The following is a 27,297-nucleotide window of genomic DNA, read 5'->3' on the forward strand; positions in this document are numbered from 1 at the left end:
CAACACTCTTATGAATTATGATTATGATGATATATACGAAAATGCTTTCACTAAATTAAAGTAACGGGACTTCTACTTTAGGAGCGGAGACGACCCAAAATGAGTTTTCTTTCTTTGTTATTATATATTAACCACGAGTATTCTATTAATTTCAATTTGTTTGTGCTATTTTTCTTTTTCAGTTTACAAAACATATTTATTTTTCTTTTAGCAACTCTTAACTTCCGACTTTCGTTATGACTATAAGATTGAAGAGTATTTAGTATATTTTATGTGTTTTAATTTAAGATCATAATATTCAAAAGTCTTTCTATATTTTCTTAAACATTGTGTCTGAGTAAAAATTTGTTATCCCATGGGATAATGCATTGAATAAGGATCCTGGATTCCGTATATCAGGGATGAAATAATCCCATTTAACCTTTCCAGAGAATTTTGAGGATTTTAACATTAAAATTAGTCTTTAGTAAGAGTTACAGCGCAAGATACTAAAGCACAGGGCTTTTTTCATACATGAGGAGGATGAGTTGTTTTGGTATCAGATACAATTAAATTCATATCTTTCACTCTTTAAAACTAAGGCCAAAAATATTTGTAACGGCAATATACTCAATTAGTTTCATATCAGTATGTTTAAATATAACAATACAAATGTAACGTTCATTCTTTTGCTACAACGAAAAAAAATCAATATTGTCAATGCATGAAGTAGCGCCAATTTTCAACTTTCTCTAAAACCAATCTCTAAGTTTCAATCATGTCTAGTGGCAACAATGGAGCTAAAAAGGCTGAAGAATTACATCCTCATCCAGTTATGGAACAACTTAAGAATGTACAATACTGTGTTAATAGCCCACCACCTTGGGGTACGTGCAAATTTAAAACTTACGTGATTTAAGCTATAGACAGTGACCAGTTATATAGTTTCCTCTTTCAATTATTATTTATAAGGATTTGAACTAAGATTATGATTAATAATATGATAATGCAGGGGAAGCATTGTTATTGGGGTTTCAGCATTACATATTGAGTCTTGGTAATATTGTCTTATTTCCAAGTATCATAGTTCCTCAAATGGGTGGTGGCAATGTAAGAATTGCTTTCTATTCTATCTCAGTTTTTTATTATTATTATTTAAATTACATAGGAGGTAGGGGAAGGGAAACGGGGAGGAGATTACAAGGTGGACAATCGAATCCTCACCAACAAGGTGAAAGTTCAAATAGCCAATCAACTGAGATACTAAGATACCCTTTCTTTCATCATTACGACTAACCTAGCATTTGTTCATAGATTTTAGGAATAGATTTTGAAAATGTATCTTCAAATATATATTTAACCATGAAATTTCAAGTTCCCAAACACTGGCCCAGTATTTGGATGTTTGGCACTTTCACTCATATAACTTTAATTTTTTTCAAGTAAAATGCATGTCTAAACACTACTTCAAAAATTCAAATTTTCAAATTTTAAGTTTCAACTTCAAAATCTATAGTCAAACATATATAAATTTTTTTTCCCCTTTTGCCACTAGATAATTGATCCTGTAGATTACTATCCTTTTATTGATTCAACTGATTTTCAGCCGGTTTTTGAATTGTAGGATGAGAAGGCAAAAATAGTACAGACATTGCTTTTTACTTCAGGAGTGAATACATTACTCCAATCCTTATTTGGGACCAGATTGCCATTGGTAATGGGAGGTTCATATGCATACTTGATACCAATGATCTCAATTATCCAGGCTAATAAGTTCTCAGTTCTTCAGGATCCTGAGCTGGTAATGTAACATTATTCCCTCTCTTTTTTTCTTTTTTTTTGAGAGGGGTCCGAGGCTAGGGGTGTATCCAAGATTTAAACTTGATGGATTCAATCTTAAAGTTTTTGTTGTTTAAAAGTGTCGGAGCTAAAGGGGCGGAAAGGGGTTCATTCGAATTCCCTTAACTGAAAAATTACACTATATATAAAAAGGTAAATTCTTTTATGTATGTATAATAGATGATGAACCCCTTGGTGAAAATCCTGCCTTTGTCATTCTATCACTGAATCATTGCACTCTTGAAATTATGAGTTTTGAGTTTAATATTTGTTGCAATTTTTCGCCGCGTGTTGAAATTAGAGGGTTGAACTCAGTGAACCAGGCACCATTTGCCTATGGTTGCTTGTATGGACTGTGAGTTGGTGGGGGTGCAGGTTGTCAATTGAGTTGATGATTCTTGAATTTGTTTTCATGATTGATATCCACAGAGGTTTATGCATACAATGAGGAGCATACAGGGGGCTCTTATTGTTACTTCTAGTTTCCAAATTCTACTGGGCTTTCTTGGCCTGTGGAGAAATGTTGTAAGGTGTGTGCTAATATGTTCTTCTTTTTTCCAGTCTTGACTCTTGATCATGTGGCATCAACTTTACATCGTCTACTTTATTTGCTGCATAATTCTGTATTTCTTAATTTGATTCTATAATTTAGGTTACTTAGCCCTCTATCTGTGGCACCACTTGTTACCTTTACTGGACTAGGGCTCTACCATCTTGGCTTTCCATTGGTGAGAACTCTAATCCTAGATTTTCTCATAAATATGGTTTTGATTTAAAATATGCTCCCTGTAAAGATGAGAATCTCAGATTGCTTAAAACAACAATAACAGCCACGCCTCAGTCACAATCAAGTTGAGGTCACTATCAGATTGCTGAAGACATGCTCACTAGTTATCTTTTGTAACCTTTGTTTTGTAGATTGCAGAATGTATTGAAGTTGGGATACCACATTTAATTTTCATGGTTGTCATCACACAGGCAAGTAGTTTGGATTGTACCTTGTTACTAATTCATGAGGTTGTTGAAGAGGATATATTCTGTATTCTCTTTGCCATCAGACTATCCTTTTTTGTGCGTTGTGCTTAACTTTCTCCTAACTTATAGATTTCTCATTTGACATGTTGCAGCAACAGTATTTCATATCGTTTATCCTATTCCTACTCACACTTGATTCCCTGAATGTAACAATGTTCTTGCAGTATCTACCAACATATCTCAAATTAAAGAGGCCCATATGTGACCGGTTTGCAATGCTCTTCTCTATAGCAATTGTATGGTTTTATGCAGCAATCTTGACCTGGAGTGGTGCATACAAGAATGAAAATGAAGTAAATTGCCGCACTGATAGCTCTGGACTCATTGCTGGATCTCCTTGGTGAGATTTCTCTTTATGTGCACATCACCAAGTGGCAATTCCTATCTCTTTATCATGTCTCTCAGGAGTGTGTCTTATGCTGCAACTTGCGTTACTTTATGCAGGATCGACCTGCCATATCTATTCCTATGGGGGGTTCCAACTTTCAAATTTGGAGATGCTTTTACCATGATGATCGCTTCTTTTGTTGCTTCTGTGGAGGTCTGCTCTCTGAACCTCTAATTATCTGTTCACTGTTGATATATAACGCATAGTCTTCGTAGTTAATGCTGTGAAAAAAAAATTGGCTGCTAGAAATAAGTTCTGAATTGTTTTGGTACACTGGTCTTTCATTTGGATAGTGAAAATTACTCTTGAATTTACTTTGAGTACTTATGTTGTGTAGTCAACTGGTGTATTTCATGCATCAGCGAGATATGGAAGCGCTACACCAGTGCCACCTTCTGTCATTAGCCGGGGTGTTGGTTGGCTGGTGAGATCAAATATTCTCTTCTATTCTCGTTGTATCAAGTTTCATTTACCTCATGAGTTTTAATTCGTCGCAGGGGATTGGGACTATGCTAAATGCCGTTTTTGGTGGTGTCACTGGTTGCGCTGCTACAGCGTAACAATCTCCTACCTTTTTAATATGAATTCCTTCATACTATGACTTAGGCAATGAACAATCAATTAACTATGATTCACAGGGAAAACGCTGGTCTATTGGCAATGACAAGAGTTGGAAGCCGAAGAGTCGTGCAAATATCTGCTGGTTTTATGATTTTCTTCTCCATCTTAGGTATGCTAATCCTAATGTATATATTGATTTAAAGACAAGAATCCATTACTTGATGGAGAAGGACTGACTAATTTTGTAAAATTAGATGCTTTTCGTCTGTATGCTAGCTACTGTGATGTATCAATTTAATTCGTGACATGCTTTATTGTTTGCTAGGAAAATTTGGAGCACTCTTTGCTTCAATACCTGCATCAATCATGGCTGCAATGTATTGTATCTTCTTTGGATACATGTGTATGTATCACTTACATTTTTACTATTTTGTTAATGCAACCTTTTTTTCCAAATGACATTTAGTCCATTGTCCCGAGATCTCACTCGTGGGATTACATAGGGTATGTTGTCGTTGTTGTTGACATTTGATCCATTGGTTGAATTGCAGCATCAGCTGGTCTTGGATTTCTCCAATTCTGTAACCTTAACAGCTTTAGAACAAACTTCATATTGGGATTTTCTCTTTTTCTGGGATTTTCCTTACCACAATACTTCAGAGAGCATCACATGTATTCTGTATCTGGTCCTCTTCATACAAATTCAAGATGGGTAATCACAAATTTTCATCCACTAAACTCTGTTATTTTCAGAATTATCGTTACAAACTAAATTCGTACTAATGTTGTTCTTTTTGAACTGCAGTTCAATGACACAATGTCTGTCATCTTCATGTCACACGCTACGATAGCTGCTGCAGTTGCTGTATTTTTGGATAGGACTCTTCCATTTAGTAACGATGAAGCTCGAAAAGACAGTGGCTTGCATTGGTGGGACAAGTTTGTGGTATATACTAAAGATGTTAGAAGTGATGAGTTTTATAAATTACCATGCCAACTTAATAGGTTCTTTCCACCTTATTAGTCAAAAAAGAAATGTCATCACTGTTTTGTAAGGGGCTTGTTTCCTTCCTAAACTCACTCGAGTTCGAGTTTTGTTCTTTAATTCCTTTAGAATAGCATGCCATTCTGTTGACATCCTAGAAATCTTGCTATTATTGAATGTCAGGTGTGTCTGCAAAGGATCCTCAAATATCTTTGTTCGAGACTCTTTCCCCTAACCCTTCTTAGGAGCTTTCACTTTTTTTACTCCTCATCGACTCGAACTCATAAACTTATAATTGGAGGTGGAGGCCCCCCTCTTGTCCATCCATGTCAAAGATATCTATTGTATTACAACAAAAATTGTGTCTTATGCCAAAAACGACATAGCACAAACTTATGCTTCTTGAGCCACTTGACATTATTTTGTTACTTGGCTAATGATCATCAAAGAGATTTTCTAGGCATAAAACAAAGAAAAACACCGTGAGAAATGCATAATTATTTGATTGATGAAAGGAGATACCATTATGGTCGATTAATTATGGGTTTTCTCTCAAAAAGTCACTAAACATTGAGTTATAACCCAAAAGATACTCAACTTATTTAATTAATTTTAACCGAAGCTACTACTTCATGTAATAACCATAGTAAATTACTTGTAGGAGCATTAAGATATTATTTTTAATCTAGTACTTATATATTGAGTAACTTTCTAAATAAAACACGGCTAGGGTTGTTGAATAGTTGAGTGGGTGACTTTTATATTTGATTGAATTTATTCATTTGCAATATGAACGCCCCAGCAAATGGCGGGCAACACCTCCGCCTCACTGAAGATCAACTTCAAGCCCTGGGCCCTAGCTTCCTTGCTTCTCCAATACGGTGGGTGTTCCTATATTTATAGATCAGATATGAAAAAGGGCTTCTTTTATTTGGATTGGGATATTACAACTTGTCCTTATTCTACTTTTGTGTGACACACGGAATTTTCAATATATTTTTGTTTTTTTGTATTGGGATATTTAACGTGTAGACACCAATAATTCAAAGTGGTAAGATCAAATGGACCTGATTTTGATACCATATAAAGATATGAGCTAGCTTAGTAGAGGAATCGCCTAAGTCCAAGCAAACCTTCAGTCCATTCCTCAATCAATGTGAGACTTTTACCAAAGAGTCTTACAACGGATGAAAAAGGGATGGGTGACTTAGTATATGTTACACGTTAAGAATTGAGTATGAAAAGAAAAACTTGATAGGTGATAGCCTTGACTTTCATAACCAATTGGAAATTTCCGACTCTTCTTCAAGGTTTAAATTTGTATCTATACTGTGATGCTCCATTGAGCTATAATACTATTCCTTGTGTGTAATCATACTGTCAACTATACTAGTACAGCAAATTATCGAAAAACTAGCCTCAAAATCATCAGGATGGTTGATGCAGTTGTGTCCTATGCAGTTGAAAAACTGGGAAATTTCCTCATAGAGAAAGTTTCCCTGCGATGAAGTCTGAGAGAGAATGTTCTTTGGTTGAGAAATGAACTGTCTTTCATGCAAGCTTTCTTCAAAGATGCCGAAAAAAAGAAAGAACAAGATAACCTCGTGCAGCAGTGGGTATTTGAAATCACGTCTGTTGCTAATGAAGCTGTGTCCATCTTAGAAGCATACAGTTTGGATGCGGCAAAAGATGGTGATCATGCTGTTGGATTTGTTGATCATCTTAAGGCTTATGCTTGCATCTGTCAGAAGGAGGAGAAATTACACAACATTGGGAAGAACATCCAGTCCCTCAAGAAAAGAGTCATGGATATGTCTCGAAAACGAGATACCTATGGCATTACTCACATCAATAATAATGCTGAAGAAAGATCAAGTAATAGGGCAAATGATCTGTCTTCCACATCAATAAGAACATTGAGGAGAGCAGTGTCCTATGCAGATGAAGATCAACTCTTTGTTGGCTTTCAAGAGGTCTTTCAAAGACTACTTGATGAACTTCTCAAAAAGGAGTCTCGCCGAAATGTCATTTCAATTTATGGCATGGGTGGGTTGGGAAAGACCACTCTCGCAAGAAACCTGTATAACTCCCCAAGTCTAATCACTACCTTTCAAACTCGTGCTTGGATATGCGTCTCTCAACAGTATAGTACCCAAGACCTCCTTCGGAGTATCATAAAATCTATCGAAGGTTGCAGTCAAGAAATGCTAAAAATGCTGAAGGAGATGTCAGAAGATGATCTAGAAACTCACCTCCGTAATCTATTGAAAGAGTGCAAATACCTTGTGGTGGTTGATGATGTATGGCATCGAGAAGCTTGGGAGAGCCTGAAAAGAGCCTTACCGGATAATAACAATGGCAGTAGAGTTATCCTTACAACACGAAAGGAGGAAGTGGCTGAGAGAGTCATTGACAAAGGTTTCTCCCATAAACTTCGTTTTCTAAATAAAGAAGAAAGTTGGGACCTTTTATGCAAGAAACTACATCCAGAGAATAAGATGGTTGGTGCTGACTTGTTCTCCCCATCAATGGAAAGGCTAGCTAAGGAAATGGTTGAGAAGTGCAAAGGCTTACCACTTGCCATTGTGATTAGGTGGGATACTTTCCTACAGAAAGGGGGTGGACGAATGGCAAAAGGTGAAGACACACCTTTGGCAGCATATGAAGAATGACTCTGTTGAGATCTCTCACATCCTGTCATTGAGTTACAATGATTTGTCGTTTGAGCTCAAGCAGTGCTTTCTATACATTGGCATTTTCCAAGAAGATCATGTGATCAACGCTGAAAAGTTGATGTATCTGTGGCTGGCGGAGGGATTCATACCAAGAATTAGAGAAGAGCATATGGAGGGTATTGCTGAAAACTTCCTATATGAGCTAATAAGTCGAAGCTTGATTCAAGTGGGGGTGACATTCTTCGATAAAATTCTTACATGTAGGATACACGACCTACTTCGGGATCTTGCAGTACAAAAGGCCATTGAGGTTCACTTGTTTGACATTTATGATCCAAGAGTAAACTCGGTCACTCCATTTCGTCTCCGGCATGCTATTCATGCGCAAACTCAAAGGTATCTTTCACTTGATGTTTCTAAGTTGAAGGTAAGATCAATATTGTTCTTTGATAAGGAATTTAGGATGTTGGACCACAGTAAATGTCTATGATATGCTGTACGACGTTCCCGCATCTATATGTGCTGGACTTGGAGAACATCCTTTTTGATGGTAATGAACTAACTAATGCAATAGGCAATTTGGTACACCTCAAGTTCTTAGGCTTGTCTAACACCAATGTTTTCAAACTCCCACCTTCCATTGGCAAACTAAAAAGCCTACAAACACTGCATGCATTGATATTTGACAATTGCTCATGCAAACTACCTCCTCAGATAGCCCAGCTCACAAATTTGAGACATTTAGTTTCTCGATATGAGGTTCCTTTGCAAGTTGACAAGCTGACAAATCTACGAACTCTTAAATATATTCGTTGTGATCAGTGGAAAGATACTGATGCTTCTGGTTTAGTCAACCTTCAAGAATTGGGCATGGAAAAAATTATGAAATCTTACTCCCTAAAATCCATTGGCAGTCTGAAAAGCCTCACCATATTGTTTCTAGCTTGCCAATATGGTGAAACTTTTCCATCCCTTGAACCTCTTTCTTCTTGTGAAAACATTCGCAGATTGTGGTTATCAGGGGGAATAGAAGAATTAGCTGATTTAAACAAGCTGCCGAAATCTATCACTGTGTTAGTCCTACAGTCTGCAGGACTCGAGGAAGACCCAATGCCAATTCTGGGAAAATTTCCAAACTTAAAGCATCTTGAGTTATCGCGGGCTTACAAGGGAATGAAAATTACTTGCAAGGGCAACAGTTTTGGTCAGCTGGAGACCCTAAGCTTGGTAATCTTGAAAAACTAGAAAACTGGCATCTTGACACAACTGCTATGAGTTTGATTAAAAGTTTGACTGTATTTGAGTGTCCAAAGCTGAAGAAAATTCCAGAAAGAATGGAACATATTGCGGTGCTTGATGGCAATCAAAGCCAAAGCGAGTACTATTATCGGCACCCAAATTAACTAGTTAGGAACTTGATGCATATCTGAACCTTTTGAGGTGAGTTAAATCCATCCTTATATTACATTTGTTCTTTATTTTTCTTTCATTTTATTCCATTCCATTTATTATTAGCTTGGTAGGACGGTTTGGAGGTCAAGGATTAGGGTAGAAGGCTAGTTAGTAGCCGAGTGTTGTCGCACAATATGTGGGAGAGGTAGAGGTTATTTAGTAATTGCGTAGTCTCTTGCTCTTCAATGTGTATTACTACCTGTTGCCTCATTTGCTTTGTATTATTCTTGCAATTCTGCTTCAGAAACATCTCTTTTGAGCCGAGGGTCTTATCGGAAAGAACCTCTATACCCCAAAAGGCAGTGGAGGGTTAAGAAAACAAATCTTGTTGATGTATCGTTTTTTCACATGTCATGTTGAGAAAATAATTTTGATATCATCTCTTTTTGTTGACATCATTGATGGATGTATCCTTACCAATTAGATTTTATTATTTAGGGTGCTGGAGTATATGTCCTGAACAACTAAATGTGCATCAAATGTGACATAGATGGTCTCCAGGACTATAAGTGTGATCATGCAGTTTTATTTATATTTGCACAAAAACAAGTCTTTTCTCTTTCTCTAATTGATTTAGGGAATGTAGTGATGCTCTTGCAGTATCTACCAACATATATCTCATGTGATCGGTTTGCAGTCTCTTCTCTATTCTAATTGTATGGTTTTATGCAGTATCTTGACCTGGAGTGTCTCATACAAGAATACAACTGATATGAATTGACACAATGAGAGCTCTGGACTCATTGTTGTATGAGAATTCTCTTGACCACCAAACTTTTCCAAGAGATTTCTCTTGAGAAGTACAATATGTAGAATGAAACTCGAAGTGATTTTTAACTGACTGAGACATGTTCTTCTGTATATTTTCGCATCACTTAGGTGCAAGTCCTATTTCTTTGATTTTATTCTTGAAACATGCAGGTCGGGGGTTTGAACTGTGGAAGCGGCCACTAATGTTTGCATTCGAATTGGTTGTCTACATCTTTCCGGGCCCTGATAATGTGGGATGCTTTGTGCACTGGGCGTGAAACCTGGTTTGGATTGAAGAATGTTTGGTGAATAGAGCTAGTGAACACTAAATTGAACAAGTTTGGTCCTAACTAGCCTGTACTGTCATCAAGACCTATAGCGCCCTGGAAATTTTCATCATGCCTATAGGAAACACTCTCATGTTGCAAACCCCCATGCTTAATGCAGGATAGACATACCCATATCCACTCCAATGGGGGGTGGGGGGTTCCTACATTCAAAGTTGTAGATGCTTTTCCCAGGATGATCGCTTCTTTTGTTGCTTCCGCGGAGGTCTGTTCTCTGATCCCTTACTTATTAGTTGGCTATTGATATGGTAACACAGTCCCCATATATAATGTTGATAAAAAAAAAGTAGGCTGCAAGAAATAAGTTCCTACTTGTTTTTTGTAATCTGGTCTTCCATTTTCATAGTGAAATATAGTACTAAGTCCTTTTATTGTGCAGTTAACTGGTGTATTTCTTGCATCAGCAAGATATGGAAGCGGCAGCACTGCACCAGTGACACCTTCTTTCATCAGACGGGGTGTTGGCTGACTGGTGAGATCAAATGTTCTTTTCTATCCTCTTTCTATTGACCTTTATTTACCTCTTGAACTCTATCTCTTGGCAGGGGATAATGCTGGTGTCTGGGCAATAACAAGAGTTGGAAGCCGAAGAGTTGTGCAAATAACTGCTGCTTTTATGTTTTTCTACTCCATCTTAGGTATGCTGGTGCTAATGTATTGATTAATGGACAAGAATCTATTAGTTGATGGAAAAAGGATTGACCAATTGTATTTCTACCAAAATTATACTCTATTTCTCTGTATGCTAGCTAATGCTACTGAATTAATTTAATTCGTGACATGCTTTGTTGTTAGTCAGGAAAATTTGGAGCAATCTTTGCTTCAATACCTGCATCAATCATGGCTGCAATATACTGCATCTTCTTTAGAACAAACTTCATTACTGAAACTGGTCCTGTTCATACACATTCAAGATGGGTAATCTCAACATTTCATCCACTAAACTCTGCTATTTTTAGAATTTTCGTTACAAAATAAACTCGCATTGATGTTGCTCTTTTTGAAGTGCAGTTCAATGACACAGTGTATTCCATCTTCATGTCACACGCCACGATAGCTGCTGCAGTTGCTGTATTTTTAGATAGGACTCTTCCATTTAATAACGATGAAGCTTGTAAAGACAGTGGCGTGCATTGGTGGGACAAGTTTGTGGTATATACTAAAGATGTTAGAAGTGATGAGTTTTATAAATTACCATGCCAACTTATTAGTCAAAAAGAAATGCCATCACTGTTTTGCAAGGGTGTTCTTTCCTTCATAATATGCTTTCTGTCTTGTAAAATATGCTCACTCGAATTCATCTTTGTTTTACTCTTTTATTTGTTTAGAATACCATATGTCACTCTGTTGACGTGCCAGAAATGTTGCTACTATGAATGTCAGGTATATCTGCAATGGATCCTCAAATATTCATGTCAAAGCTGATTTATTGTAATATAACAAAAATTGTATTGTGCAAAAAACGAATCGAAGTCAAAATCATCCTATTTGAGCCACTTGGCAAGAGAAAGGAGGACAAAATAGTTTCATTATGAATAGTTCGCAAAATTGATAGGTATAATACATAAACGTCCTTTAATTTGGCTTTAACTATGAGTGTGCACAAATAGACATTTAAATTTGTATAGAGTTGAACAAGTAGACACACATGTACTACGTGGCGTAATCCTTGACGCAAGTAGCCATGTCATATGTCTAATTATTTAATTTTATACAACTTTAAGTGCACATTTAAAGTTAAAGGGCATAAATGTAAGTTAAAAGATTTATATTTTTCTATCAAGAAATGCAACAGTTACTTGGCTAATGACTTGTCATTTGTCAAAGTATTTTTATGCCAAAATTAGACAGAGATAAAAATTAAAAATCGAATAACTCTATTTTGTCTGTACAAAAATCACAGTACTCTATTCTTACTTCTATCATTTTTTCCTCAAATCTATTAAAACGAATTTGATTGATGAAATGTTGTTTGGATTTCATTTTCTTTTGGTTGTGGGAGTCAAAAATGTTCATTGCGATTTGAACTCTACGCCTCATACAAGATCAGCTCTTCAATAATGGTGGAGTCTTAAAAAGGTGGGTCTTCCTAATTTTTAAATTTTAAAAATATCCCAAATAATAGAATTTGACCTAAATACTACTAGTTTTTTCTATTATTTGGGAATTTGGATGGTTTGCTAAAAATATTTGCCAAGTTTTTTTCTAAATATTTTTGGGAATATCTATGGCCAAACGGGTATAGACTAGTTGGAATATAAGAAATTGTCTTTATACAACTTTTGTATGAACATGGTATGGGATACCAATAATTCAAAGGGTAAGGTAAAATGGATTGTCATATAGTGGCCAGCTCCTTGTTTTCCTTCCATGTTGCCTTTTTCTGCTTGGCATAATGAATGGTTATGGACATAAACTAATTGAACTTTCATTATAATATCCCATTACCATAGTTTGAATTTTGTGAAAGCAACACGAAATTCATAGGAACTCTTCAGAGAATCTTTCTAAAACTGCTGACTTTTTTTATTTCATTTTCAACAATAAATAATGCAAGCAAAATACAGGACCATGACTTGGTCTATAGATTCTTACGCGCTAAGAATTTGAGTATGAGAACAACGTGATAGCTTTGACTTTCATAAACAGGTGGAAATTTCCAACTCTTCTTCAAGGTTTAAATTTGTATTTAAACTGTGACGCACCATTGAACTATAATACTACTCCTTTTGTGTAATCATATTGTCAAGTATACCATTTTATCCTTATTACAGTGAAAAACTAGCCTCATAATCATCAAGATGGTTGATGCAGTTGTGTCCTATGCAGTTGAAAAACTGGGAACATTCCTCATAGAGGAAGTTTCCCTGCGCCAAAGTCTCAGAGAGAATGTTCTTTGGCTGAGAAATGAACTGTCTTTCATGAAAGCTTTCCTCAAAGATGCCGAAACAAAGCAAGCAAAAGATCACCTGGTGCAGCAATGGGTATTTGAAATCACTTCAGTTGCCAATGAAGCTGTGGCCGTCTTAGAAGCATACAGTTCGGATGCAGCAAAAGATGGTGATCATGCTGCTGGATTCGTTGATCGTCTTAAGGCTTGTGCTTGCATCTGTCAGAAGGAGGCCAAATTTCACAACATAGGGAAGGACATTCAGTCCCTCAAGGAAAGAGTCATGGATATCTCTCGAAAACGAGATACCTATGGAATTACTCACATCAATAATAATGCTGGAGAAGGGCCAAGTAATAGGCCAAACGATCAGTCTTCCACATTAATAAGAACATTGAGGAGAGCAGTCTCCTATGCAGATGAAGATCAACTCTTTGTTGGCTTTCAAGAGGTCTTTCAAAGACTACTTGATGAACTTCTCAAAAAGGAGCCTCGGCGAAATGTCCTTTCAATTTATGGCATGGGTGGGTTGGGAAAGACCACGCTTACAAGAAACCTATATAACTCCCCAAGTCTAATCACCACCTTTCACACTCGTGCCTGGATATGTGTCTCTCAACAGTATAGCACCCCAGATCTCCTTCGGAGTATCATAAAATCAATTGAAGGTTGCAGTGAAGAAATGCTAAAAATGCTGAAGGAGATGACGGAGAGAGATCTAGAAACTCACCTCCGTAATCTATTGAAAGAGCGCAAATACCTTGTGGTGGTTGATGATGTATGGCATCGAGAAGCCTGGGAGAGCCTGAAAAGAGCCTTACCGGATAACAAAAATGGCAGTAGAGTTATCCTAACGACACGAAAGGAGGACGTGGCTGAAAGAGTCGATGGCAAAGGTTTCTCCCATAAACTTCGATTTCTAAATAATGAAGAAAGTTGGGACCTTTTATGCAAGAAACTACATCCAGAGAATAAGATGGTTGGTGCTTACTTGTTCTCCCCATCAATGGAAAGGCTAGCTATGGAAATGGTGGACAAGTGCAGAGGATTACCACTTGCTATTGTGGTACTAGGTGGGCTACTTTCCTACAGAAAGGGAGTGGATGAATGGCAAAAGGTGAAGACACATCTTTGGCAGCATATGAAGAATGACTCTGTTGAGATAACTCACATCCTATCATTGAGCTACAGTGATTTGTCATTTGAGCTTAAGCAATGCTTTTTATACATTGGCATTTTCCAAGAAGATCATGTGATCGACACTGAAAAGTTGATGTATCTGTGGCTGGCAGAGGGATTCATACCAAGAATTAGAGAAGAACATATGGAGGATATTGCAGAAAACTTCCTACATGAGCTAATAAGTCGAAGCTTGATTCAAGTTGCGGAGACATTCTTTGATAAAATTCTTACATGTAGGATACACGACCTACTTCGGGATCTTGCTGTACAGAAAGCCATGGAGGTTAACTTGTTTGACATTTATGATCCAAGAGTAAACTTGGTCACCCCATTTCGTCACCGACATGCTATTCACACGCAAACTCAAAGGTATCTGTCACTTGATCTCTCAGAATTGAAGGTAAGGTCAATATTGCTCCTTGACAAAGAATTTAAGCACTTGGATGATAAAAAGTTTATAAAGTTATGTACAACGTTCCTGCATTTATATGTGCTGGACTTGGAGAATATCTATATTGTCGGGAATAAACTGCCTGTTGCTATTGGCAATTTGGTACACCTCAAGATCTTAGGCTTGTCTAACACCAATCTTTTCAAACTCCCATCCTCCATTGGCAAACTAAAAAACCTACAAACGCTGGATGCACTGATTGATGACTGTTGCCCATGCAAATTACCTTCTCAGATAACCCAGCTCACAAATTTGAGACATTTAATTACTCGATATGAGGTTCCTTTGCAAGTTGACGGGCTGACAAATCTACGAACTCTGAAATTTATTCGTTGTGATCAGTGGAAACATACTGATGCTTCTGGTTTAGTCAACCTTCAAGAATTGGGCATGGAAAAGATTGAGAAATCTTACTCTCTAAAATCCATTGGCAGCCTGAAAAGCCTCACCACCTTGTTTCTCGTTTGCAGTTATGGTGAAACTTTTCCTCCCCTTGATCCTCTTTCTTCTTGTGAAAACCTTCAGAGATTGTGGTTATCAGGAAGAATAGAAGAAGTAGCAATTGTAAACAATCTGCCAAAATCCATCACTGTGTTAGTCCTACAGTCTACAGCACTCTTTACAGGACTCGAGGAAGATCCAATGCCAATTCTGGGGAAGCTTCCAAACTTAAAGCATCTTGAGTTATCACGGGCTTACAATGGAAAGAAAATTACTTGTAACGGCAACAGTTTTGGTCAGCTGGAGACCCTTAGACTTGGTGATCTTAAAAATCTAGAAAGCTGGCATATTCACACAACTGCTATGAGTGTTCTTAAAAGTCTGACTATATTTGGGTGTCTGGAGCTGAAGAAAATTCCAGAAAGATTGGAACATATTGCTGTTCTTGATGGTAATCAAAGCCAAAGGGAGTACTATTATCAGTTCCCAAATTAACTAGCTAGGAACTTGCTGCATGTCTGAAGCTTTTGAGGTGAGTCAATTCCATCCGTATTTATCATATTTGCTCTTTATTCTTCTTTTAGTTTATTATTAACTTACTTAATGCTTCGTCTGTCCTAAATTAGTACAAATTAACATCCTCCTATGCTTATTCAATTGTGCAAGGCAACTGGTTCAGTTTTCAGTTTTCAATTTATGAATGTAGTAAGTATTAATTTTCGAATTATGTAGAAGACAATAATGCCTGATTCTGGAAGACGTGAAAAATATACTGGATAAAGACGATAATATATCATGTTAGGAGCAGACAATAAATTTAGCAATGTATTTTCTTGATGAGAGAAATAGGTTTTGAGTACTGTTCAGCTGGTTCAATTTCTGGAGTAAGCCCACTATATGTTAATCCCTATTTGGATCTTGACACCAAGTTTTATTTTGTACTAATCTAATCCATATTGACTATCCTAATTCTTAAAATATAACCAAATACTAACTTAAAATTTACCTTAAATGACTCAAAAGTTTGTTGTTATTTGTGACCTTAGTGAAGCTGCATCACTGTAATAGACATGATTGTCATCTCACACGCGAGTATATTTCCTGCTGATGTATTTGAGATTTGGACATGTATCATACATTTTCTAGAATAGATGTGTTTCTTCATGATCAAATGTTTCTGAATTGGTATCCCATGGAATAAGGTTTATATTTACTTGATAAACATAGTTATGTCATTCAAAAGATCCAGGATAGACTGTAGCATTTGTGTGTGGTGTTACTTTTTTCTTTATCATGTGTAGAGGACGATTATGAAAACAAACCTTGTTGATGTATAGCTTTTTCATATGTCATGTTGAGAAAATAATTATGATATCATCTCTCTTCGTTAACGTCATTGATGGATGTATATATCTTTACCAATCAGACTTTATTGTTTAGGTTGCTGGGACATATGTCCTGAGCAACTAAAAGTGCGTCAAATGTGACAGATAGTCTCCGGGACTTTGAGTGTAATCTTGAAGTTTTATTTGTATTTGCATAAAAGCAAAGTCTTTTCTCCTTCTCAAATTGATTATATTCTAGAAACCTGTATGTCACGCTCCGAGCCTACACCCTGGGCGGGACCGGCACCCGGAGACCATTTCTGGCCCCAAGCGAACCCTTGGCCTGGCTTTCTTAACTCAGCGGAAACCTAACCCAACAGAATAATTCAATGCAAATCCAAGGTTACAAAACAACTTAACTTGTAAAATCTGGCCACAAAGACAACTCAAATCTCAAAATAGAATATTTATAGATATATACATAGATGAGAGACTCAAAACTAACTGACTAACTGTCTATGAAGCCTCTAAAATACTGAGATGGATGTTGGGACAGACCCCACAACACCCTAATAAAATAAAATTAAGAACACAAAATAATTAAGTCCTTCGGAATGCAAGGAGGCTCACCACTGACTCTGGAGTGCTCAGCTGGATCAACGGCGTACTGGATGCTGATCCTGGGTACCTGCGTCTGCATCATAATAAGATGCAGGCCAACTGGCATCAGTACATGGAATGTACGAGTATGCGAGTTGAAAAGCTAAACCACAACTTAAGCTTGAAAAGAGTAGAAAGGAACNAAGTCATGGATTTGAGTTGTGGAAGCAGTCTGTCACGCCCCGAGCCTACACCCTGGGCGGAACCGGCACTCGGAGACCATTGCTGGCCCCAAGCGAACCCTTGGCCTGACTTTCTTAACTCAGCGGAAACTTAACTCAACAGCACAACTTAATGCAATGAAAGGTTATAAAACAACCAAATAATAAAGTCTGGCCAAGAAGGCAACTCGAGTCTCAAAATAAAATATTTATATATATACATAGATGAGAGACTCAATACTAACTGACTGACTGTCTATGAAACCTCTAACATACTGAGATGGATGTTGGGACATACCCCGCAACATCCTAACAAAACAAAACTAGAAACACAAAATAACCGAGTCCTCCGAAAAGCAAGGAGGCTCACCACTGACTCTGGAGTGCTCAGCTAGATCAACGGCGTGCACGATGCTGATCCGGGGTACCTGTGTCTGCATCGTCATAAGATGCAGGCCAACTGGCATCAATATATTGAATGTACGAGTATGCGAGCTGGAAAGCTAAACCACAACTTAAGCTTGAAAGGAATACAAGAGAACACTTACCTTGGCTCTGTTCGACTTATGAATAACCGAACTCAATATATAAAGCAATAAGACACATGCAATATATAAAGCTTGTAAAACTCTTAAAAACATGATGTAGAAATCATATTTATAATATCATGAAAATACCATGCTTCCTCTCAAAGTCTACTTGTGCAATGTATGAATGAAGTTCTATACCCCCATCTACACTAAGCAGAACTCTTCAAGGAACCAAGCTTTTTCTATTGTGGGAGCTTCTCTAACCGACAAACCACCACTATTAAACTTAGTGGTGATACAACGTTTTACCTCACGTTGCCCGAGGACCATCCTATACCTTGCCGTGATATATGAAGCTAACTTTACTAAGTGGATCCACTAGCTAAACTTACGGAATCATCAAAAAGGTATGACCTGTTAACTCCCATGTTGGCTACATGGTTCTTATGGAGAGTTGAGTTAATATGAACTCCTGTCCCCAATTCGGTGCTCGATACTACTCCCAAAATACTTTAGTTCATAAGTGTTTTAAACACAACTTTCTTTAGTTGAGATAATTACTCAAAAATCTAGCCCAAAGGCTCACTTGGAAACATAGTTCCTTCTTACTCAAATGTAAAAACATTTAGAAACTTCTTTGGGAATACATAGTTCCCTAATAGCTTTTGAGAAATGAACTCAACTTAAAATTCTTGACTTAACTTGAAACTTGAGACTCTTTACTTAGCTTGAAACTCTAAGCTCTTTACTTGACTCAAAACTTGAGTCTCAAAATGAAGTTAAAACGCTCAATAAAGACTCTTGAACAACTGTAAAGACTTGTTTTACTTGCTCAACTTCTAAACTTAAATCTCTAACTTCACTTGACTTGGAAACTAACTCTCCTTGAATTGGATTGTGAATTCAAGGTGTTTGATCACATGTTATGGATGAGTTCTTAACGTTAGACGTACTTTAGAGTGTCGGAAACAACTATGAAACATAGGTACAATACCATGGAACATGTATGAGAAAGTGTGCAAAGAATAGAGGAACTTGGCGTCCTTGGCGCTATGCAAGGCGCGGAGCGCCAGCCCTTGAAATTCAGAGGGGACATGCTGCTGCTCTGCTAGGCGAGCTGCCCCAAGGGGGAAAGTTCAGAACCCCTTTTGGGGCGCGCTGGCAGGCACGACGCGCCAACCCCTTTCCCAGAAAACTTGACTTTTTCTCCCTCTTTTTCCAACTCTAAACCACCCTAACTTCAAGGATTTCAACCCCAACCATTAAGGATCATAAAATCCCTCAACATACCATAGATTCAATTCGAAAACACAACCAAATCATGTCCCAAATCAACAAGAACTTCGACAACACAATCAACAACATCTACAACACAACCAACAACCTTCAACAAGAACAACCACAAACTTTTCTCAATAATAAGAGGAACTTGGTGTGTGGGGGAAAGGATCAACCCAACACTTATGAACTCACATACCTAGTAGGGATCACCCCCGACGATATCCACGATGATCTCCTTGCTTGATCTTCTCTTTCTCCTCTTCACTCTCAAGCCCTAACTCTCACTCTTTAAAATGGGACCAAATGATCCAAAAATCAGCCTAACACAACAATATAACCCCAAAAGAAATAGCTAGGGAAAAGACCAAAATGCCCTTAAAATTTCCGGACGGATTCCCTGCCAACTGCCCAACTTCCAAAGGGCGTAACTCGCTCATACGAACTCAGAATCGAGCAAACTCGGTGGCGTTGGAAAGATCATTCTACAAAATTTGCAACCATAACTAGAACTACACATAAATCATCCTGAGATATAATTTATGGCTGTTCAAAGTTGGTCAAAAACTCATCTTTTTTCCATGGCCAAATTTTCCAGATTTTCAAAATTCTTTCCAAAAATGAAAGTTTCAAATTCTAAGCCTCTTCATAGTTATTTCAACTTACCGGATGTTACACAGTCACTAATGTTTGCATTAGGGTAGGCAATCCACATCTTCCCAGGACCCTGCTAACGATGGATTCTTTGTGCACTGTGTTGCCCTTATATGCTTGATTCCTGATTTGGATTGGAGAAAGTTTGGTGTATAGAGCTACTGATCACTAAATTGAACATATTTAGGTACAAATACATACTTGACTTTCATCTGACGTACCATCACTTAAATATGGTTGACATAGAACTAAAACTGTTATGCTAAAGCTTTACAGGAGAATGCTGATCTCTGGGCAATGACAAGAGTTGGAAGCTGGAGAGTCGCGCAAATATTTACTGCTTTTATGATTTTTTTTTTTCCCTCCATCTTAGGTATGCTAGTGCTAATGTTTTGATTCATGGACAAGAACCTATTAATTTTAGAATTATCGTTACAAAATAAACTCGTTCTAATGTTGTTCTTATTGAACTGAAGTTCAGTGACACAATGTCTGTCATGTTCATGTCACACGCCACGATAGCTGCTGTACTTTTGGATAGGACCCTTAACGATGAAGCTCGTAAAGACAATGGCTCACATTGATGGGACAAGTTTGTGTTGCATACTAAAGATGTTTGAAGTGATGAGTTCTATAAATTACCATGCCATCACTTGAACTTTTCCTTTATTATGTTCTTCATTTTCCTTCATAAAACTATGTTATTTTGTTGCCTTAATTGTCTCTGTCAAAGATAATTAATTGTATTATTGCAAAAACAGTGTCTAAAGCTAAGATCAATCATTAACAGTACAGAGTCTTTTTCATGTTTTGTTACTTCATTCAAGTAATTTGGTTCATATATTTGGATATCTCAATTTCTAGTTCATATAGAATGTGACCAATTGATGTGATGTTCACTTTATATCTGAAACTAATATTCTTGCATTCAGCTCCTAAAGGTCAGAATGTTATCTACGATAGGACCTCTTTTAACGATCATCATTTATAACAGTGTTTCAAGTCTTTTATGAAATTGTTTTTTTCGTATTATACTTTATCTCTCTATAACAACAACATACATTGTTATAGAGGTATATCTTTTTAAAATTGTAGAAGTACCTCTTTATATAACAATAATATTATAAGGAAAAATTCTTTTGTCGAACTAAATTAAACCAGAACCAAATCAATTGCTCCAATGTAAGCAATGTTTGGACGACATGTTTGTTTAAGTTGTGTGCTTATAGCCAATGGTTTTTTCCTTGAAATGTTGGACCCACTTCAGTACTTTCTCTGTTTTGATTATCTTACTTTCTTTTTTAATAAGTTGTATACAATAATTAACAATTTAATATATTTAAAGATCATATACAAAATATGGCTTACTCTTCAAATTTTATTTTTGCCACATATATTGAGACAGAGGAAGTAATATATATTATTTGAAAATGACGTAAAAATTACTCAAAAATCGCAATAACAAATATTTCGAATAACATACAAAATATTTGATTTAACTCTATTGAGATAACTCACATCCTACATTGAGCTACAATGATTTGCCATTTGAGCTCAAGCAATGCTTTTTATACATTGGCATTTTCCAAGAAGATCATGTGATCGACACTGAAAAGTTGATGTCTTTGTGGCTGGCAGAGGGATTCATACCAAGAATTAGAAAAGAACATATGGAGAATATTGCTGAAAACTTCCTACATGAGCTAATAAATCGAAGCTTGTTTCAAGTGGCGGAGACATTCTTCAATAAAATTCTTACATGTAGGATACATGACCTACTTCGAGATCTCGCTGTACAAAAAGCCATGGAGGTTAACTTGTTTGACATTTATGATCCAAGAGTAAACTCGGTCACTCCATTTCATCACCGACATGCTATTTATGCCGAAACTCAAAGATATCTTTCAATTGATTTTTCAGAATTGAAGGTAAGGTCGATGTTGTTTTTTGATAAAGAATTTATGAACTTGGGTTATATTAAAAAGTTCATGACATTCTGTACAATGTTCCCGCATCTATATGTGTTGGACTTGGAGAACATCCGATTTTTTGGTGGTGAACTACCTGATGCTATAGGCAATTTGGTACACCTCAAGTTCTTAGGCTTTTCTAATACCAGTATTTCCAAACTCCCACCTTCTATAGGCAAACGAAAAGGTCTACAAATGCTGGACGCATTGACAGTTGACCATTGCTCGTGCGGTCTACCTCCTTAGGTTACCCAGCTCAGAAATTTGTTACATTTAATTACTCGGTATGAGGTTCCCTTGCAAGTTGACAAGCTGACAAATCTACGAACTCTTAAATATATTCGTTGTAATCAGTGGAAAGATACTGATGCTGCTGGTTTAATTAACCTCCAAGAATTGAGCATGGAAAGAATTAGGAAATCATATTCCCTAAAATTCATGGGCAGCCTTAAAAGCCTGACCACCTTGTTTCTAGTTTGCCAATATGGTGAAACATTTCCTCCCCTTGAACCTCTTTCTTCTTGTGAAAACATTCGCAGATTGTGGATATCAGGGGGAATAGAAGAATTAGCTGATTTAAACAAGCTACCGAAATCTATCACTGATCCAATGCCAATTCTGGGAAAGTTTCCAAACTTAAAGCATCTTGAGTTATCATGGGCTTACAAGGGAATGAAAATTACTTGCAAGGGCAACAGTTTTGGTCAGCTGGAGACCCTTAAGCTTGGTAATCTTGAAAAACTAGAAAACTGGCATCTTGACACAACTGCTATGAGTCTGATTAAAAGTTTGAGTGTATTTGAGTGTCCAAAGCTGAAGAAAATTCCAGAAAGAATGGAACATTTTGAGGTGCTTGATGGTAATCAAAGCCAAAGCGAGTACTATTATCGGTTCCCAAATTAACTAGTTAGGAACTTGCTGCATATCTGAAGCTTTTGAGGTGAGTAAAATCCATCCTTATACTACATTGGTTCTTTATTTTTCTTTTATTCATTCCATTCCATTTATTATTAACTTAATGTTTAATCTGTCCTAAATTAGTACTAATAAATATCCTCCTGCCAGTAAGTCAACTGTTCAATTTTCAGACTGAAACTAAATCATATTTTTTGAAATCAAATTTTAGAAATTCTAGTATAAACTTACCATTATTTGAAAGCCGATGATGTCTGATTCTGGAAGTGTGTCTTATCTTTATGTATTGTCTTGTTTCCAGAAGACACTTCCATTTCATTGTAGGTTCGTGTTTCCATTGTATACTATGCCAATTGGATCAAATGTTATGCATTTATTCTTTCATTTAAATTTTGGTTATGGATTTGGTTAATGGGACATATATGTTTTATGTATTGTTCAGTTAGCTTAATTGCTGGAGTAAGCCCACTATATGTCAGTCACCACCCCCTAATTGGGCCGTGACACCAAGTTTATAGTTTTCTACTAAATCTAATCCATATTGACTATCCTAATTCTTAAAATGTAAGAAGAGTTAGGAGAGGTAGGACGGTTTGGAGGTCAAGGATTAGAGTAGAAGGCTAGTTAGTAGCCGATTGTTGTCGCGCAATATGTGGAAGAGGTAGAGGTAGAGGTTATTTAGTAGTCGCGTAGTCTCTTACTCTTCAATGTGTAACACAACAGTGTTGCCTCATTTGATTTGTATTATTCTTGCAATGCTGCTTTAGAAACATCTCTTTTGAGCCAAGGGTCTTATCGGAAACAACCTCTATACCCCACAAAGGCAATGGAGGGTTAAGAAAACAAATCTTGTTGATGTTTTGTTTTTCACATGTCATGTTGAGAAACTAATTTTAATATCATCTCTTTTTGTTGACATCATTGATTGATGTATCCTTACCAATTAGACTTTATTGTTTAGGGCGCTGGAGTATATGTCCTGAACAACTAAAAGTGCATCAAATATGACATAGATAGTCTCCAGGACTATAAGCGTGATCATGCAGTTTTATTTATATTTGCACAAAAACAAGTCTTTTCTCTTTCTCAAATTGATTTATTGAATGTACTGATGTTCTTGCAGTATCTACCAACATATATCTCACGTGATCGGTTTGCAGTCGCTTCTCTATTCTAATTGTATGGTTTTATGCAGCATCTTGACCTGGAGTGTCTCATACAAGAATGCAACTGATGAATTGACACAATGAGAGCTCTGGACTAATTGCTGTATGAGAATTCTCTTGACCACTGTTATAGAATATAATAGGTGTAAATATTATATTCTCCATATAATATAAGTTACATGGTATCAGAGCAACTGTCTAAGCTGGGATTTGGCTTTGCCGGAAATCACTGTGACTTCGCCGGAAGCTACTGTGCTTCGGGGAAGTAGTTGAGAGCTCTATCTTTCACCTTTGAATCTGGACACCATTTCTGTGTTAGAGAAATTGATTGTCTAAGTGTACTGAATCCATATTGTGGCATCTGGGTTCGGATTGAAACTCTAAAATCTGAAGCTTGATTGTCTGCCTTTCTCGAGTGAAGCTGGTGCTTCAAAATTCTGGAAATTCAAGAAGGGTGCTAAGAATATTTGTGGGAGATCTGTTTGTGAACTCAAATCTGAAGCTTGAGTCATTCTGGAGCTGCTTCGATAAGGTTATTTAGTCGGAACTCGAAACTTTCAAACGCAGTATCAAAGAAGACGACCTGTCCATCCTTCTAATTTTTGGGTTGCTGTCCAGAAAATCTGTTGGCTTCTCAGACATTGTTGTTTTTTTCGGTCAACATCCCCTTCGTTTCTGATTATTCGGCCAGATTGGTCTTGGAGCGGTCAGATCTGGTTAGTCATTTTATTTTGGTGATTGTATTGTCTTTTCTTTGGGATTATAGTCTGTTTGGGACTTGTTGGTTTGTCCACCAATTCATTTTGGTACCGTGAGCGTTTTGTTGGGAATATGACTGACTGTAATCAGGGAACTCAAAGGTTTGATAAAATGATTTTGATTTCCTCAAAGGAGTTTGCTGAATTCTCTCGATATCAGAAATTATTAAAGGAATCCACCTCAGTTAATGCCTTTACTAAATCAGATAAAACATGTCTAATCACCTCTTCAAATAAATGGGTGATTGATTCAGGTGCCTCAAATCACATGACCGGTAATTCTAACATTTTTACTAGTTTTCAGTCACACAAAGCTCCCTCTCCGGTTACTGTAGCTGATGGATCAACTTGTAACAGTGATGGATATGGGACTGTTAAACCAACCTCCACTATTACCTTGTCATCAGTATTAAGTCTACCAAAGTTGGCCTTCAATTTGATTTCTGTTAGCAAAGTTACCAGAGACCTTAATTGTTATATTTCGTTCTTTCCGGATCATTGTTTGTTTCGTGATCTTAAGACGAATCAGGTTATTGGTAAAGGACATCTATCTGACGATCTCTATATTTTGGATGAATGGGGGCCTCAGTTTGTTGCCTGCTCTAGTGTTGTGTCTCCATTTGAAGCACATTGTAGATTGGGACATCCATCTCTACCTTTGCTAAAGAAGCTTTGTCCGCAATTCCAAAATATTTCTTCATTAGAATGTGAGTCATGTGGATTTGCAAAACATCATCGCAGCTCATTAAGTCCAAGGGTTAATAAGCGGGCTGAGTCAGCTTTTGAGTTGGTTCATTCTGATGTTTGGGGACCATGCCCTGTCATTTCCAAAACTGGGCATAAGTATTTTATTACTTTTGTGGATGATTTTTCTCGTATGACTTGGATTTATTTCATGAAGAGTCGCTCAGAAGTGTTTACTCACTTTTGTGCCTTCTATGCTGAAGTCAAAACACAATTCAATGCTTCGGTACGTATTCTAAGGAGTGACAATGCTAAAGAATATATGTCAGAATCATTTCAATCATACATGAGACAACACGGTATTCTCCACCAGTCTTCATGTGTTGATACACCCTCTCAAAATGGAGTTGCTGAGAGGAAGAATAGGCATCTACTTGAGACAACTCGAGCACTTTTGTTCCAAATGAAGGTTCCTAAACAGTTTTGGGCAGATGCAGTCTCTACGGCTTGTTTTCTGATTAATCGTATGTCATCCACTATTCTTGCTGGTAATGTGCCTTACAGTGTTCTATTTCCAAACAAGTCACTATTTCCAGTAGAACCTAAGGTGTTTGGAAGCACTTGTTATGTTCGAGATGTTCGACCATCTGTCACTAAGTTGGATCCAAAGGCATTGAAGTGCGTTTTTTTGGGTTATTCTCGTCTTCAGAAGGGGTATCGATGTTATTCTGCTGAACTTGGCAAATATTTGGTATCAACTGATGTGGTATTTTCAGAGACTACACCTTTCTTTTATGCACCTCCTATTTCTACAAGTCAAGGGGAGGAAGATGAGTGGTTAGTCTATGAGGTCACCCGTGTTTTGACAAAAGAATCAAATATTGTCCCTCCATCTCTCAGATCATCTATTGAGGATCAATCGGATACTGTACCATCAGCTCCTGCACCATCTACGGTAGTAAGACCCCCGGTTGTACAAGTTTACTCGAGGAGGCGAGAGGCCATTGATACATGTTCTGCACCAGTCCCTTTGTCATCAGATCCTCATTCGTCTGATCTTCCAGAAGATCTTGATCTCCCTATTGCTATTCGCAAAGGTACACGTAGTTGCAAATCTCCATACTCCATTGCTAATTTTGTTTCCTATGGTCATTTATCCTCTATGTCTAGATCTTTGATTGTTTCTCTAGACTCTATCGTTGTTCCTAAGACAGTTAAGGAAGCCTTGAGTCACACTGGATGGTATAATGCAATGCTTGAGGAGATACATGCACTAGATGAGAATCACACTTGGGACTTGGTGGATTTACCAAAAGGAAAGAAGGCAGTGGGATGCAAATGGGTCTTTGCGGTCAAAGTTAATCCAGATGGCTCTGTGGCTAGACTTAAGGCTCGACTAGTGGCTAAAGGATATGCTCAGACTTATGGGGTGGATTATTCAGACACATTTTCTCCGGTGGCTAAACTCACTTCTGTTCGCTTATTTATTTCCTTAGTTGCATCTAAGAATTGGCCGTTGCACCAGCTAGATATCAAGAATGCATTTCTTCATGGTGATCTCCAAGAAGAAGTGTATATGGAGCAACCACCTGGATTTGTTGCTCAGGGGGAGTATGGTAAAGTTTGTCACCTAAAGAAATCCTTGTATGGTTTGAAACAAAGCCCTCGTGCTTGGTTTGGCAAATTCAGTGAAGTAGTTCAGGAATTTGGGCTGAAAAAGAGCATGTGTGATCACTCAGTCTTTTATAAACAATCAACAATTGGCATTATTCTTCTTGTGGTATATGTTGATGACATTGTTATTACAGGAAGTGATTATTCGGGGATCTCTTCACTCAAGTCATTCTTGCATACTAAATTCCACACAAAAGATTTGGGACAACTAAAATATTTTTTGGGAGTAGAAGTAACTAGAAGCAAGAAGGGAATCTTTCTATCTCAGAGAAAGTATATCCTTGACCTACTTGTGGAAACTGGAAAGTCCGCAGCCAAACCTTGTAGTACTCCAATGGTCCCTAATGTGCATCTGACCCGTGATGATGGCAGCCCCTTTGATGATCCAGAGAGATATAGGAGGTTAGTAGGGAAACTAAACTATCTCACTGTAACACGTCCAGATATTGCTTTTGCAGTGAGTGTTGTTAGTCAATTCATGTCTGCACCTACAGTCAAACATTGGGAAGCCTTGGAACAGATCTTATGCTACTTGAAAAGATCCCCT

The 27,297-nt window shown here is 37.3% G+C and overlaps 3 protein-coding genes across 3 annotated transcripts; all 3 read left to right on the forward strand.

Moving 5' to 3' along the window:
• Nucleotides 1-754: 754 nt before the first annotated feature.
• LOC125855586 (putative nucleobase-ascorbate transporter 10) lies at nucleotides 755-4,913 on the forward strand. Its single transcript, XM_049535327.1, has 14 exons — nucleotides 755-866; nucleotides 992-1,089; nucleotides 1,604-1,780; nucleotides 2,248-2,348; nucleotides 2,471-2,546; nucleotides 2,737-2,796; nucleotides 3,018-3,193; nucleotides 3,298-3,394; nucleotides 3,579-3,665; nucleotides 3,739-3,797; nucleotides 3,880-3,971; nucleotides 4,128-4,205; nucleotides 4,354-4,514; nucleotides 4,608-4,913. The coding sequence occupies exons 1-14, from the start codon at nucleotides 758-760 to the stop codon at nucleotides 4,824-4,826; spliced, it is 1,590 nt and encodes a 529-aa protein (XP_049391284.1). The 5' UTR covers nucleotides 755-757; the 3' UTR covers nucleotides 4,827-4,913.
• A 1,427-nt stretch (nucleotides 4,914-6,340) lies between these two features.
• On the forward strand, nucleotides 6,341-20,377 carry LOC125854732 (disease resistance protein RPP13-like). Its single transcript, XM_049534313.1, has 4 exons — nucleotides 6,341-6,977; nucleotides 13,570-15,507; nucleotides 19,860-19,956; nucleotides 20,060-20,377. The coding sequence occupies exons 1-2, from the start codon at nucleotides 6,341-6,343 to the stop codon at nucleotides 15,468-15,470; spliced, it is 2,538 nt and encodes an 845-aa protein (XP_049390270.1). The 3' UTR covers nucleotides 15,471-15,507; nucleotides 19,860-19,956; nucleotides 20,060-20,377.
• LOC125855585 (probable disease resistance protein RF45) lies at nucleotides 7,437-22,494 on the forward strand. The gene is made up of 2 exons (XM_049535326.1): nucleotides 7,437-8,811; nucleotides 22,403-22,494. The coding sequence occupies exon 1, from the start codon at nucleotides 7,943-7,945 to the stop codon at nucleotides 8,705-8,707; it is 765 nt and encodes a 254-aa protein (XP_049391283.1). The 5' UTR covers nucleotides 7,437-7,942; the 3' UTR covers nucleotides 8,708-8,811; nucleotides 22,403-22,494.
• Nucleotides 22,495-27,297: the final 4,803 nt, after the last annotated feature.

Source organism: Solanum stenotomum, chromosome 2 (assembly GCF_019186545.1).
Source record: "Solanum stenotomum isolate F172 chromosome 2, ASM1918654v1, whole genome shotgun sequence".
Taxonomy (NCBI): domain Eukaryota; kingdom Viridiplantae; phylum Streptophyta; class Magnoliopsida; order Solanales; family Solanaceae; genus Solanum; species Solanum stenotomum.